The 15413-nt window shown below is 36.7% G+C and overlaps 1 protein-coding gene across 1 annotated transcript in view; it reads left to right on the top strand.

The window, feature by feature from the left end:
- Positions 1-15413, top strand: part of RSPO3 (R-spondin-3) — an 80448-nt gene that overhangs the window by 28362 nt on the left and 36673 nt on the right. The window contains 3 exon segments of the mRNA NM_001315656.1: positions 3981-4172; positions 5866-6012; positions 10897-11094. Of these exon segments, the coding sequence (NP_001302585.1) occupies positions 3981-4172; positions 5866-6012; positions 10897-11094 (537 nt within the window).

Here is a 15413-nt window from a genome sequence, read left to right as displayed (position 1 = left end):
GCTAATAATGTATCTTTTCCTCTTTTTCTGATTTAAGTTCTTTCGCCTGGCATTGTTCAGCGCCTCCCCCTTTCAAAATAGATCTCTAATTAAGAGACTCTCTCGTATATCTCTAGCAAGCCTCACAACATTAAGCTCCATCTACTAAGCATCACTTTTTGGATATTTCATAAAATTTTCAGAATCAGTGACCGCAAGCCATGTTTATATTTGTAGACCAACTTATTCTGTGTACCTTGGGCCAGCCTTCCAACTGCAGGCTTTAATTCAGCCTTTCTATTCTCTTATTTCCTTTCTCTTCACTAGCTAGAATGCACAACACACCTCAAATCCTCTTATTTATTCAGTCCATATTCTGTTGGCCAGCTATTTGATTGATTGCGCCCCCTAAATATCCTTGGAATATCCATCCTTCCCTCACCCCATTACACTGCCTCTGCTATATTTCAAGCTCTCGTCAGTCTTTTTTCCTTGATTACTGCATTAGTCTTCTAGTTCCCACGCCTGCCACACTGCCAGGGAAATTGCTTTTCTAATACAAATGTGTTATGTCACTCTCCAGATTGAAGTCCCCCAAATCTACAGAATAATTTCCTTGGCAAAGCCCACAGAGGGTTTCATAATCTAGGTCTATCCTGTGCTTCCAATTTTATTGATATGCCTCATACCTCCATTCAGCAGTACTTAAACATCACTCGCAGGGAACTCAGGCCACTCTCCTTGATGGGAGCAATTGTAGTGTTCCCACCTCCAGCCCCACTCTGACCGCTTACATACTGATAACTTTGACACATTTTCTAAGATTAAGTTCAAAAGTTAGATATTCTAGGAAGACTCCCCATCACCAACACCTCCAATACTCATGTAAAATAATAGTACAAAAACATTGTTTGAAAAAAAAATAATTCAGAAATAGAAAATAAAGTTAAATTATTAGAGTGGGAAAAAAGAAGCAGCATGAAAAAACAATTCTATTCTTTCTCTTAGAGTTATAAGATTTTAAGGCTGAAAGGGCTGATAGAGTCAATCCAGACCAAAGTTGTCTGTGGTTTTCATATAAAAAGTAAAAACTCTTGCCTTAAGATGAAGTTTGGGAAATTTGTATCTAGTTGTGTAATACCAACTGCATAATTTGAGTGATCCTTATACAGCATTCAAGAAAGTGAAATGCCACTTTACTCAACTGTAAAAAAAAAAAAAATCTAGAATCAGAACCTGAGCTTTGCAGTCTTGATTTTTTTTCCCACTTTCCACAATGTAATACTTAACCCTTTGTGAAGAAATAAAGTTTGCCATTATTTTTACCCACCCATATTCAAAATTCCCTGATTAAAAACCAACAGGAATTTTCTTTTCCAGTTAGGGCAATGACGTCCTCTTTATTTATTCAAAACTATTTTGTTAAAAACTTTTGTCTAGGAGTTCCTGTTGTGGCACAGCGGAAATGAATCTGACTAGGAACCATGAGGTTGCAGGTTCAATCCCTGGCCTCGCTCAGTGGGTTAAGGATCCCGCATTGCCGAGAGCTGTGGTGTAGGTCAAAGACGTGGCTCGGATCCCAGTTTGCTATGGCTCTGGCATAGGCCGGTGGCTACAGCTCTGATTGGAGCCCTAGCCTGGGAACCTCCATATGCTGCGGGAGCAGCCCAAGAAATGTCAAAAAGACAAAAAATAAAATAAAAATAAAAAATAAAAAGGCAAAATATGAGGGGCAGGGTGAGGAGCAAGCAGAAAGAACAGCTGTAGTACAATATGTGAGTTGATTGTGCTAGATTTTGTCAGTAAAAGTTTTAAGGAGGGAATTGAGCAGGGTACTCTGGCACATCTCATAATTGGGGAAGAAATTGTTACCAATAGTGGGACCCATACAGAGCTCTCTCTTGGAGAAATCTACAGACATTCAAAACCCAAATTTTTAAATAAAATTTGCTTTAAGGTATATTAGTTTGGGGGGATGGGAACATGTAAATCATGTTTATTTACATAACGATCTATCTAAAGTTATAATTGACAAAAGTCAATTACAATTGTGTTTCCTTAAAGCAACTGCCTTTCAGAGATAGAGATAGGTTGACATGGACCAATTCAATCTATCTTCATTTAAATTCAGAGTCACTTACTACCCTGAGCTTGGAGTGATTTTCTTTCAAACTGAGGTCCACTTTTCCATCAACAATCCTTATGAAAAGGTTTTACAGATTTTTACCTACACCCCTCACTTTTTGAAATGGGTCAGTTAGATTCTGAACACACGGAGCTCTCTTCACTCCCTTTTTTTAAAGGGTCTTTCCCCACTTTAAAATATGTACACATTTTCTGTAAGTCCCCAATGCTGGAGTTACTGGCATGAAAAATGACCTTGTTACTTGGAAGGCAGTATTCACTTACAAGTCCCCCAGGTCCTATAATGTCTAAACCTCCTGTGCCACTTTATATGTCCACCCCACCCCACAGAGGAGCATGTACAGGAAAAGCAGACTTCCCTTCCCCCACACATTTCCTCAGTTTATTTACAAAACGTCTTGGAATGAGAATGAGCTGCTTGTGGTTCCTGTGGCTGATTCAGGGATGGTTTCCTCTAGGCAGAGGATGCTGGTCAACTGAATGACCCCTTTGCAGCTAACCCATGCACCCCTGTGGTAATGCTGATTGAGTTTATGGGTACCCGTTCTAACTAAGCCGGGTGAGATTTGTTTTTGCAGCAAAGAACTTAGCGATAATCAAACATCACTGTGAAGACAGACTTGATAATAGTAAGGTCCCTCCCACCACCAACAGAAATCAGAAACAACAAGAGGATCACTTTGCACTCTTGCGCATCAACCTTGCTTCTCATAAGGGTCAGGATTTTTCCCTTCTGGATTCCTAAAGGGAAAAGAAAGCTATTAATATTGGATTTGAACAGAGAATGTATTAGGTGAGGATACCATCCCAAACACAAGCTACATGAGAAATTCACCTCAGTCAGCAGCCTTCCGTTAACTCACACATAAGTGTCCATGACTAGTTAGCAGGCGTAAAAAACATTTAAAGTTGTCCAGATCTCAAGTAAACATGAATCTTCCAAATGTTTGTTTATGTTTGTTCAGACTTGCCAACAAATAGTCTCAACACACACATTGGTGGCTCTTAGAAACCTTGGAATTCTCAGGCATATCTGTAGTAACAGCCCTTAATATGGACTGATCATGTCCTTATGAAATATGTATTTCATTAAGTAAATGAAAGATGAGGGTACAAAAACTATGACTTCTCTCTCAAAAGATAAATATTGACCATAACTTATAAATATTATTATAAATCCTCACATATGACCCATGTGGAACTACTGTTAAGATAAACATCACCCTTTCACCATTATATCCATTTGAGCTGATAAATATTAAACCCATGTGAGAAGAAATATTTTAGGAAAGCATTGTCTGAAAGCAGGGTCTGAATAGCTACATAGTTGCAGAGTCCATTTACCTTGAAGAGTAAAATTATATTCTCTGATAGACTAGAGTTGAAAAAAGATATCTTAGAAAGCAGTATTCTTACTCAAATTAAGCCCCAGGCTATGTTATCATCCTTATCTGAAGAAATTAGAGACATGTGCTTATCATCCACCACATAAATAAAAAAAAAAAAACTGTGTATTGATTTCAGTATATAAGCACTCAATACCCAGTGTCTAATCTGCCAGGGTGCTGGTTCTGTGAGGATATTTCCACTAAATATGTATTACCTATAATTATTTTGAGACAATACATTCTTATTTTTCAAATGCGCACATTTTAAGAACTTTGAAATTAAAAACAATTAATGTACCTGTTAAAGGGAAATACCAGGAAAAGGGGGAAACTTTCCCAATTCATTCTCCCATTACCAACAAACTGAAAGCTAACGAAAGAAAATGTGTATCCTGCCCAGAGAATGTCATTGAACTTCTATACTTATGATTTAACTTTTATTTTTGTCTTTCTACATTTGTCCCCCAGTGCATCCTAACGTCAGTCAAGGCTGCCAAGGAGGCTGTGCAACATGTTCAGATTACAATGGATGTTTGTCATGTAAGCCCAAACTATTTTTTGTTCTGGAAAGAATTGGCATGAAGCAGATTGGAGTGTGTCTCTCTTCATGTCCAAGTGGATATTATGGAACTCGATATCCAGATATAAATAAGTGTACAAGTAAGTGCCTACCCAAAATTGTGTTTTTATCTCATCCTTGGGGACTTTCCAGATTTGAAATGGCCTCTAGCCTGTTTGTAATATTTAGTGTTGAGTAAATAATCACATTTACCTGATAATTAGGATAAATCATACTTGAACTGAGCCCTCTGGGCAGGAAATTTTTCACTGCTATAAAAAACACTCCAGTTCTGAGGCGTGTTCTGTTTTGTTTTGTTTTTGTTTTTCGTGGTAAAAGCAAAAACTGAGAACATGGTTATTATTCATGGGACCTATAGAAAATACTGCAAGCCCCAATGCCGTCTGAGTTCTCACCATCACAAAATCCAAGTGATGAGCGACCCAAGAAAGTAATGCAACTATTTTCACCTCAACAAGGGTTCCAGTACAGCAACTAAAATGTTTATCAGTTGAAAGTAAACGTTGGAAACACCCTCATATCACTTCTCCTCTGGACCCTGATGAGGCTGCTCACCATACTGTAGACCCAATAAACTTTCTTTTTGTTTTTCACTTGTTTTTTTAATTCAATGAATTTTATTATACTTATAGCTGCCCAGCCATCATCACAACCTAATTTTAGAACATTTCCATCCGCCAGTAACCTTTCAAAATGTAAATTAAGGAAGATCACTCCACTGTCATACACCACATGTGGCTCTGCCTTCCTTGCCAAACGTATCTCCTTTGACTGCCCCAGAACCCATTTGCCACTAACTTTGCTGGCTTTCTTGCAAGATCTTCCCACCTCAAGGCTTTTGCAGTTACTGTTCTACACTCACTGTCCTGATGATTTAGAAAGCCCTTTGCCCACACCTTTGCTTAGAGGGCTCTCTTCTCTCATTCAAGGTTCTGCTCATACATCACCTTCTTAGTGAGGCATTCCGTGATGATCTTATACAAAATAATCCACCTCTTCCCCTTATCAGCCATTTTTCATATCTTTTTCCTACTTTTTGTTTTTGTCGTTATTTTTTCCAAAGTACCCTGGAACCAGACTGCCTGGCTTCAAAAATCACTCTTTTCTGTGGTCCTGAGATAATTACATAATCTTTCAGAACCTCAGTTCTTTTATCTCTAAAATGGAAATTATAATACAGGTAACCTCACTGGGTTATTGTAAAGTTTAAATGATTTAATATTGGAAAATACCTGTAGCAGTGTCTGACTTATAGTAATCACCATATAGGGCCAACTATTATTATTGTTTATTATATCTCCCTTCCTAGAATGTAAACTTTGTGAAGTATGGACCTTAGTGCTCTTTTGTGCACTGCTGTCAAGCTATACCTAGAATAGTGCTAGACACACATGGGACAATCAAATATTTGTTGAATGAACAAATAGACCTCAAGAGCAGCACAAAGGCAATACCCTGATACATTTCACTAAAGTTCTAATGAAACATTTTCACTATCATTTAATATAAATAGACACTTGATCTTATAAACATTCTTGTCAAAAAGCTTTTCCTGTCAATAAGTACAATAATTTTGAAATCAATAACTGATGTATATCAACTAAATAACTATGGAGGAATCTTTAATTCAGTTTGGCAAAATAATTTTGAGCCCTGACTGTTTGTTTGACACGGAAGTTGCATGTGCCTGAGTTCTAAGCATAGAGAACTGGACCAACAGTAGTTATGTGACAATAATGAAAGTATATTTCTCTTTTCTTTTTTCATTTCCAGAATGCAAAGCTGACTGTGATACCTGTTTCAACAAAAATTTCTGCACAAAGTGTAAAAGTGGATTTTACTTACACCTTGGAAAGTGCCTTGATAATTGCCCAGAAGGGTTGGAAGCCAATAACCACACCATGGAGTGCGTCAGTATTGGTGAGGAGAAGCTCTCAGACTTAGATGGGATAAGGGACTCCTAAGATGATGTCAGTCTCAAAGTGCTGCTCCAAGTCCCATCTCACAAGAGCCTAGGAGTCTGCCTCTAAGAGGCTCTCCCTCCTTCTTTACAAAGATATCATCTTAATGAGCCTTACTCAGTGTATGTCACAGTGAATTTAACATCCTGTGGGTGCACCTTTATTTCTTAGGGACTGTCAATAGCTGTTTCAATTATTCTGATCATTACAGATTTATTTTGTTTCATTATTTAGTGAAGTTTTATTTATAGTAATTATATATATGTATGTGTTCATATATATATGTATATATATTTAATCTTGAACTAAATTTCCACCTTAGGTTAAGAGTTTCCACCAAGATCTAATGTCAACCAGTGACCAAAGTTATTTTCCGAAAGGAGGAAACACATTCTCTGGAAACAGCCCATTAATACTCAGGAGATGGATCAAAGACTTAGAGAACCAAATCTGATATGGTTTAAAAAAAAAAAAAAACTCACTTTTTTCTCTCACATTGCTTTGTTGTAATGTCCTGCTTGCATAGGTATTCAGAGACCAGGAGAGGATTTTCGATTTACTCAAACTGACAGAAGGACACAGTCCCAGGGTCTGATTAATTGCAGGCTGTGTTTCCTTGAGGGGAGGTTCCTCAGACAAGTTGTTTGTCTAAATAACGGATCACTGTCAGGCTATATTTTCCCTCTTTTAAATGGTGTGCAGCTACTACAGCTACGAGTTTGATGAACAGTTGGGGAGCAGATGCTAAACCAAATGGGGAAACAACATACTAAATCTCAAAATCCCCTGGGCTAGAGCTACAAGAACCTTTGATGCTGCAGTGATGTTGGCATATGCACACAAATGTCCCCCTGATTCAGTACAAGATAGTCTCCAGGACACCCCTGGGGTCCCCACAGACAGATCCATTAGGATCTAAAGTACTGGAGTAATAACTCTAAAGTGGTAGTTTAACCATTTCGGGTCCACATGAAACATTTATTTCTAAACAAGGTTTTTGTGAGAATGAAATAAATAGATGACACTTTAAAGATAATTTCAGAAGCATCTGGAAAACAACTTTCCTGAAACAGTTCATGGCTCAATTTGGTTCAGTTTTCCCACCCCGCCCCCTTCTACTCAGTAAAAACACAGAAAAATAACTTAGAAATAAGGTAAAAGGTACATGAGAAAGCACTTTAATTTCATCTCACTGTAGGTCCTGAGGGCTGATGATTAGAGGTAATAAGTTCCAAACTGTGGAGAAAATAGGAAACAGTTCTGAGGGACATTGAAGGGCAGAAATTCAGGATGAGTTGCAGAAAGTTTGTGGTATTGCTCTACCCAGGAAAGGGGCAAACGTTTAGATTTTCTTAGTTGTTAAAGGTATAGCATGCAGTCCTTTAAAGGCCATTTATCTTAAATATGTTCATGCTTCCGGGACCAGAGAGACCATTTAACACCTGGCACTGTTGGATTAGCTGTTAAAGCTTGCTGGTAACTTATACTACTATTTAGACAAAGACTGTTTTGTAACACAATTAAACTTAAAGAAATTTATGTATTTCAGAATGAGGGTTAGCAGTATAAAATCCATTTAGGGAATCTGACTCATTGAACGGATAGGTATAAATGACCTCGTACATAGGAATGGGTAGATCAGCAACTTTAGCTCTGGGCTGGCTCTTGTTGCTTCCTCTATCTCATGGGATGCTTCCCATCATGTGGAGTCTGGTCTACAAGCCCTGTGTGGGCCTTGCCCATGGGCTTGCCTGAGAATTTCATGAAAAATGATGACCTGCTTGATTATCACACCACAACATTAAAGGCTATTCTTTTAACAAATACGAAAACAAGGACCCAGAGAGTTGAACTCCCAAGGACACACTGTGACCCAAGGACACAATGTGAGTTATTGTCAGTGCTATAATTAGTACCTTGACTCTAGCTCTCAGGCAGAGGTTGAGGAAAGTGTCTCTCCCTTTGCTAAAATCTATACTGCATGACCTGTTTCTTACCCAGATTTTAAATTCAGAGAACATGTCATAGACAGAGAAAACACTGCCCCCATACAGAGCTAAGGTGAAACACTTAGATCACAACAGTTCAACTCCCCTCAGTTTGCAGGTCAAATGGAACAAAAATGTCAACCGAACCCAATTTTTTTTTTTTTTGTCTTTTTTTTGCTATTTCTTGGGCCGCTCCCGCGGCATATGGAGGTTCCCAGGCTAGGGGTTGAACCAGAGCTGCAGCCACCGGCCTAAGCCAGAGCCACAGCAAAGCTGGATCTGAGCCGTGTCTGCAACCTACACCACAGCTCATGGCAACACCGGATCATTAACCCACTGAGCAAGGGCAGGGAAAACCAGCAACCTCATGGTTCCTAGTTGGATTCGTTAACCACTGCGCCACGACGGGAACTCCCAGATCCCAATTTTTTAGAACATATTTCTTCCACTTTGTGCTCCAGGTATTTACTTCCTTTCTGCACTGTTGTTCTGTCATCCTCATTGCTCTTCCTGGACAGATGGCCTTGTTCAAGTAGGCACAGAGGGAAGCTCCAAAAAGCAAGCAGCAAAGTACACAGCCTTGCGATGATCTCTCTGGAACTGTGCAGTCAGTCAACAAGAATGAAAACAAATGAATAGCATTGTTGCAAGACCATTACTGGTGAAACATCCAATTCAACTTTTCTCCCTATTTAAGACTCTCTTTTACAGCATTCCAGGCTGATGATCAACCACAGCCTCTCAACTTCCAGGGACAGGAGCCAATTATATTTTTTGAGACACTTGCTTCATAAGTGAAGAGCTAAATGTTTCCAATATTAAGAATGTTCTTAATACAGAAGATAGAAGTTGTTCTGTTTTGTTCTTAATCACCTCTTAACCAAATAGTGCCCCAACTCTACATTGTTCATTTCATGACCTGAATATGTCACTTTTTTTGTTGTTCTCACATGTTCAACAAAGTTTTCATTTTTCCAGAAATATTTTTTGGATACTAACATTAAAGGTCCATTCTGCAGTATTTCACTAAGAAAAATTCTCCTCCTCCAGGCTTTTTAACTGTCCCATCTTTTAGAGCTCTTTATTACTGGAACTCATCAGTCCTGCATATTGCGCTTCCTCTTCTTCTAATCTAAGATTGTCACTAAAATTTCATTGTTAGAACAATTCATCTTTGACTAAAGACTCCTAGGTATGTATGCTGTAATTTTTAAAATCCTTTTTTCTGAAGTCTAGGTATACATTTGCCTAGACCACTTCTGCTTTTATGAAAAAGCACCAACCAAAGTTTAGGTCATTTCCACATCATGTAATTTTTTTCTAATCTAGTCCTTGTAGTTCTGGTATTTAATGAATACTGGACAAAGTTACACCTCACAAACTTGGATTTTTATCTTTCCATTTGCTTTCTTGGAGGTGTTTTTATTTGTATGTGCTAAAAAAAACCCTGCTTTTTAATGACTAGTATCAGGATCAGAGATATGACCTTAATTGGCTAGACATTATGATATCATTAAGTGACTTAGTTGCTCTATTCCTTGACGAAAATTATAAAGGTATAACTGAGCATGAAGACTCTTTTGAAAGTGGTTCAATAAAGTTCATTTAAGTTCATAGAAACCTAAATTCACTTATCTAATCATTTCCATTTAACTCTGTTTTGCATCCAGATACCTGAAAGTGACTGAAAAAGCATGTGGTGAAAAAAAATGTATGGTGAATGGTTTTAAATTTCTAAAACATTTAGCTTTTATTTCTTGAGGTTGTATGAAAAAATAGTATCCTGCTCTAAAATAAGGATCCTTTAAATCAGAAGGCAACAAGAAAAGTAACTTAGAATTTATTTTTGTGGAAAAAGAGTCATATCATCTGAAAGAGTTACTGTTGCAAGCTGTTTCAGTTGTAAGTTAGGAAGTTTTATGAACATAAATATAAGAATATCACCTTGCAGATATTAATTTTTATTAAAAGCACAAAAATCTGTTATAAGACCTTGAAAATCCGTGATTAAAAAGATTAATACATACCAAAAAAGGGGAAAAATCTACAAAGGAAGCTTTAGAAAAAATATATCAGTTATCCCAGAAATCAGTTGGTCAAGGGAACTCTAGAAGCAGCTTATCAGTTGAAATTGACCCAGAATTCACTTAAACCAGATGCTGTTATGCCTGACCCACACCCATTAATAAATGACAGTATTTAAGTTTGCAAGAGCAAATGAAGTAGAAAAGGCAGTGAATTGTAGGCCAAAGACCTGGATTCATTTTTTGCTTAATCATTCATTAGCATAAAAGTTCACAAAGTGTGTTCTCAGTATCTGCAAATCAGCATCATATGTATCATTCGAAATGCAGATTCCAAGGCTTCACCCCACAACTGAATCAGAAACTCTGGGTGGGGAGAGATCCAGCATTCTTTGTTTAACAAGCTCTCCTTGCATGTGAGTCTGTTGCATGCTAAACTTTGAGAATCAATTCTCTAATATGTAATAAAGACTAATCTTGTTGTGGTCAGGAACAATCACTAATTATAGCAGTGCCCTAGAAATTGTAAAGCAGTAGTCAGTTTTGAGTAATTATATTAGTGCCTGAGTTAATAAAGTCTACAGGAAAAACTAAACCCAATGCAGGTGAGAATTTACCTAATAATTATGAGTGCTAAAAAGTAGAAAACATTCTCTTCCCGCCTTCCCCTTTCTCTTTGTTTTGTCTTTAAATCAGCTTGCCCAACTTTGTTCTGCAGGATTTCTGCTCAGAATTTGGGAAAGTATTGATAGAAGCAAACCTTTTTGTTTATTTGACAATTGTGAAACTATGTGTGAGCAAACTGAGGCTGTTTCTGGTGTTCTGTTTCAGTGCACTGTGAGGCCAGCGAATGGAGCCCCTGGAGTCCATGTACAAAGAAAGGAAAAACGTGTGGCTTCAAAAGAGGGACTGAAACACGGGTCCGAGAAATAATACAGCATCCATCAGCAAAGGGTAACCTGTGTCCTCCCACCAATGAGACAAGAAAGTGTACAGTGCAAAGAAAGAAGTGTCAGAAGGGAGAACGAGGTACAGTCATAACAACAGCATGTGCTTGTTTGAATCTTTGTGATTTGATGCAAATTTCACTTCTTAGGAAACATTTTGTACAATCACTCATGTCTAAAAACCCTATAATGGGTACCAAACAAAGAGTATATTGGCTGTAAATTACAGAATATTGCTGTGGTAATTTTTTAAGATGGAGCTTGATATCAGAACTTTACACAGAAATGCACTAATTGAATCCTGGAAAAGGGAGATGCATTATAGGCATTTATGCCCATATCTTCCTTTTGGGCCATTATCTTTCCTATCACTCACCTTCCTAGCACCAAAAAAACTGAGAAGAGACCTCATAAACCTGAGGTCTAATACCATTTGGTGCATGACCATGGTCAATACCAGCCATCAATTTGTTCCTTTCTTCATTGCCTACAAACCAAAGCAGTGCAATTAGGTGCTAAACTTCTGTAGCTAAACATATTTTAAAGGTTACACATTTTATAAACAAAATACAATAATTAATGACATTTTATTCCGACAATTTTTTTGATATTACACTGACTTTATATATCAGATTACAGAACCTACTAGATCAACATTAACTCTGTGTCAGGGCTTGTTCTGAAATCTTATGAATATCGAGGAAAAATATATAATTTAATATGATGTTTTAAGGCAGTTAAACTTCCGTTTAGAAGACTTTTAAATATAATTTTTCCATCCTTCTCACTAATGTCCTCAGCACCACTGCCTATGAAGATGTTATGTAGCTTTATGTAGCTATTGGTAGTTATCTGTTGAGCCTATAAATGATCCTATCAATTAACTGCAGCTTGAAAGGAGTTTGGCTTTTGGCTGACTCTAGCTGTACTTCTTTGCTTATTTCATTCAGTCATTCATTAACATCATTTTACTGAATTATTACTTGATGGGCACACATAGTGGCAAGCCCTGAGGATTCACAACTGAATAGAGTACTATCTCTATCCTGAAGTTACACTCAAAGTCCAGTGAAAGGTTGAGATGTTTAAGCAGATATCAATATCACAGTTGGATATAGTAAGGGAGATTATGGTTGTGTGAAAAAGTTCAGTGGAAATAAAGAGGAGGCTGCTGTGCAGGCTTGAACTTTGTTCAGATAAGAACGAACTTGGGTCGCCTATACTTTGCAAAGTGTCTTTCACTGTAGCAAAAGAACTGACCATCATCAGGATGGGCATAGCCTGTCATTGCCATTAGTTATCAAGTGGTTAATGTGATCAATTTCTTGAAGACATAAACTGTTTTAAAGGGACTTCAAGCTTTTATAAATTTGTAAGAGGTTTTGATTAAAATTAGGCTTAAGGAATGAAAGTTGGCTAGTGAAAAGGTCTTTCTGGCATTTGTTACCAATTAATTTAAAACATCTTAGATTTTAAAAGTTGGATTTGGAAATCAAATATTTCATCACTCTACTTGTTGGTAAGCTCCCATAGCCGTACATTTACTTATGTTTACTAAATTTTCTTGAAATTTAATGACTTACAGGTGGTCTTTGCTCATATTATTCTTTCCACAAAAATTCTACATTACTAATCAGTAATGTACTTTGTTTTTAAAATCTAAATGAAGGAACTCTCATTCAATAGAAAAACTAAATAATGATACTAATTACATTTTATTTCTTTTACTTGAGAATGTGGCCTTCTAATATATTTCACTACCACTGGCTTAAACATCAACATTGAAAATGTCAGTTTTTAAAACTATAAACAAATAAGATAAATAACGCCACAAAAAGTTTAAAGTGGTAACCAGTAGCATAAGCTTGACCTAAAAGTTTCTTTCTGGTCTTCTTTCCTCCCCTCTGACTAAGAGACAATGAAATTTTACTTTAAAAGACAGCTTTATACAGCTAGAAAATTTTAGCTGCTTTATTCTTTTTCAAATTTGATAATCCATGGACTACCAAATGGGAAATGAGTAAATTACATTTACAATCAAATTCAAGATCTAGTGCCATGTTTAATCTTCATCTTTCTGTATGTCTGTCAAAAATATTTTCTCAAGTAACCTAGAAATTTAAGATAAGAAGGAAACCATTTCTCCCTACATTCCTTAGTTATTTAACCTATTGTATTTTCTTAACCACAAATAGAAAAGTAATTATGACCTCTGAACATGCTATTCTATCAAATACCACATTGAAATAATAACTCTACCCACAGCCTTCTAGCTTATATTGTATATCTCAGAGCCATACAATAAAGTGATAAAGACATGAGTTCTTCTACCACTGGAACAGCTATTCCTTAAGTTTCACCTAAATGCTTATAGATTCACAAAATAACAGCTTTTAGGTTTATGGATTGAACATTTTCAGATAAGTAAGCTAAAAGATGAGGTTTTTAAAAACAAAATTTAGCCTGAAAATCTTGAATTTAAACTTACATCTATCATCCCTGCCTAAGAGGTTAATAATAGACAGAGGAAGATAACTCATATTTGGAAAAGGTATGGAGCATGTGTTCAGGATTTTTTCTACTGTGGTGTAATTGCCAAAGGCAGGGTCTCCAGGGAAGAATGATAAGATCCAGAAATGACTTTCCAAAATGTACACAAAGAAGAGGCTGAATAGGAGGAACTAGTTTTTAGTAACAGAATGGATTATTCTAGTTGGGAGATGCTTATTTCTATATGTGAATTCTTCAAAAATATATTTGAAGAATTGGTTGCAAAATCCTAGACATACACATATTTTTCTTTACTAATATTCTTCTCATGCTTAGAATAGTTATAGTAGGTTAATCCAAGGAGATAAATATAGTTTCTGTAGCCCCAAATCTAAACTTTTATCTGAGGTACTACTTGTTTGCACATTTAAGGTTATTTCCTTTTACCTGACATGCTGCCTTGTAATCAGTCTAAACTTCGTCAGTTACTAGATTTAGTTAAGAAATTATTACCATTGCAATAGTTTCTAGCTTAAGCCTATATCAATTGAATTATTTATCTGAAATGTCAAAGATACATATCATGAATTTAAGGAGATTATACAGGCAAACGTGATTTTTGTCGCATATGCATTAAAATAATACATTGAAATAGAAGTAGACGAGGATAAAAGACACTTTCAGTGGTCACCAACTTATGTTTATTAACTCTGTTGATATCTTGGGTGTAACCATCTTACATAAGTGGAAGTGAAACAGGACAGGGAAGTACGTATGTGTCTGCATCTGATGCAAAAGAGTGATTTTTCTGTTTGTTTGTGTGGGGCCAGGGTGGAGGATAGTGGGAAGAGAGGATGAGAGATCACCAAACATGTTTCTCATCCATTGGTACATTCCTTTAATTAACTAAAGAGAATTTCCTATACATACTGCACTTTGAGGAAATTCACAAAAAAAATGAAAGAAATTTTGTTCTTGGTAAATTGACATGAGTAAGATCCTAATTAATTACATGTAGTTCATGATCTTGGGATAGAAAGGAGAGGGAAAAACAGAGTCATGGAAGAAATGGGGCAAGGTCTACTTTCTTGGTGTAAAGAAGAAATAGCGCCCTTCCTTGCAGAGAAAGAGAAAAAGTATCCATTAAAATATAAATAAATAAAATGTCCAAAGAAATTTTCAAGGGAGAAACAAGTGTGGGAATTACTGCAGTATTTGAACATACTGTGGGTCACCTTATGTGTCTTTCCAAAATTAAAACTAAAGTCGTAAAATTCTACTAGGTTTTACATAGAACAAAAGAGTTACATGTTAACTCACAAGTTGCTATTAATCATGCCTTCAAATACCAGTACTACAAATACGTATTATATTTATAATGAGTACTATATTTAGAGTTACTGTAAAATCAGTTTTTAAAAAAGGAAGCAAATAAAAAGTGAGTCTGCTTTGTTCCCAAGTTTGCTCCTCTGTCTTTTAGTTTACTTCTTAAAATCTTTATAACAACTGTTCCAGTGATGAATAGTTGAGTTTTCTACAGGAAGGATTCATATTAAATATTCATTCAAATTCAAAACAAGACATTTAGCCAAGATTTTCAGAACTGTTCTCAAAATTCAAATAGAAGGATTCATTAGCTCAAAATTGTAGGATGCCAACTGGCTTAGAGAATTTCGATGATGTCCTCTCACCACCTTCACCTCATGGAGGAAGACCAGCTGGCCTACAGACACTCATCCTGTTTAAGCACTGGAGGATGGGAGCTCTCTGCTCTTTCCTATACCCAGTCAGTACCCTAACCCTTTGACATAGGTCAGAGACAATTCAACAAAGTACAGGGCTGAGGTAAGAATGGCACTAAAGACTGCGGTTTTCAACCAGGCATGATTTAGCTCCCCTAGGGCACAGTTC

The sequence above is a fragment of the Sus scrofa genome, chromosome 1 (genome assembly GCF_000003025.6).
Source record: "Sus scrofa isolate TJ Tabasco breed Duroc chromosome 1, Sscrofa11.1, whole genome shotgun sequence".
Classification (NCBI taxonomy): domain Eukaryota; kingdom Metazoa; phylum Chordata; class Mammalia; order Artiodactyla; family Suidae; genus Sus; species Sus scrofa.
Note: the sequence above shows the minus strand (reverse complement) of the source record. Positions and strands in the feature narration are given on the sequence as shown.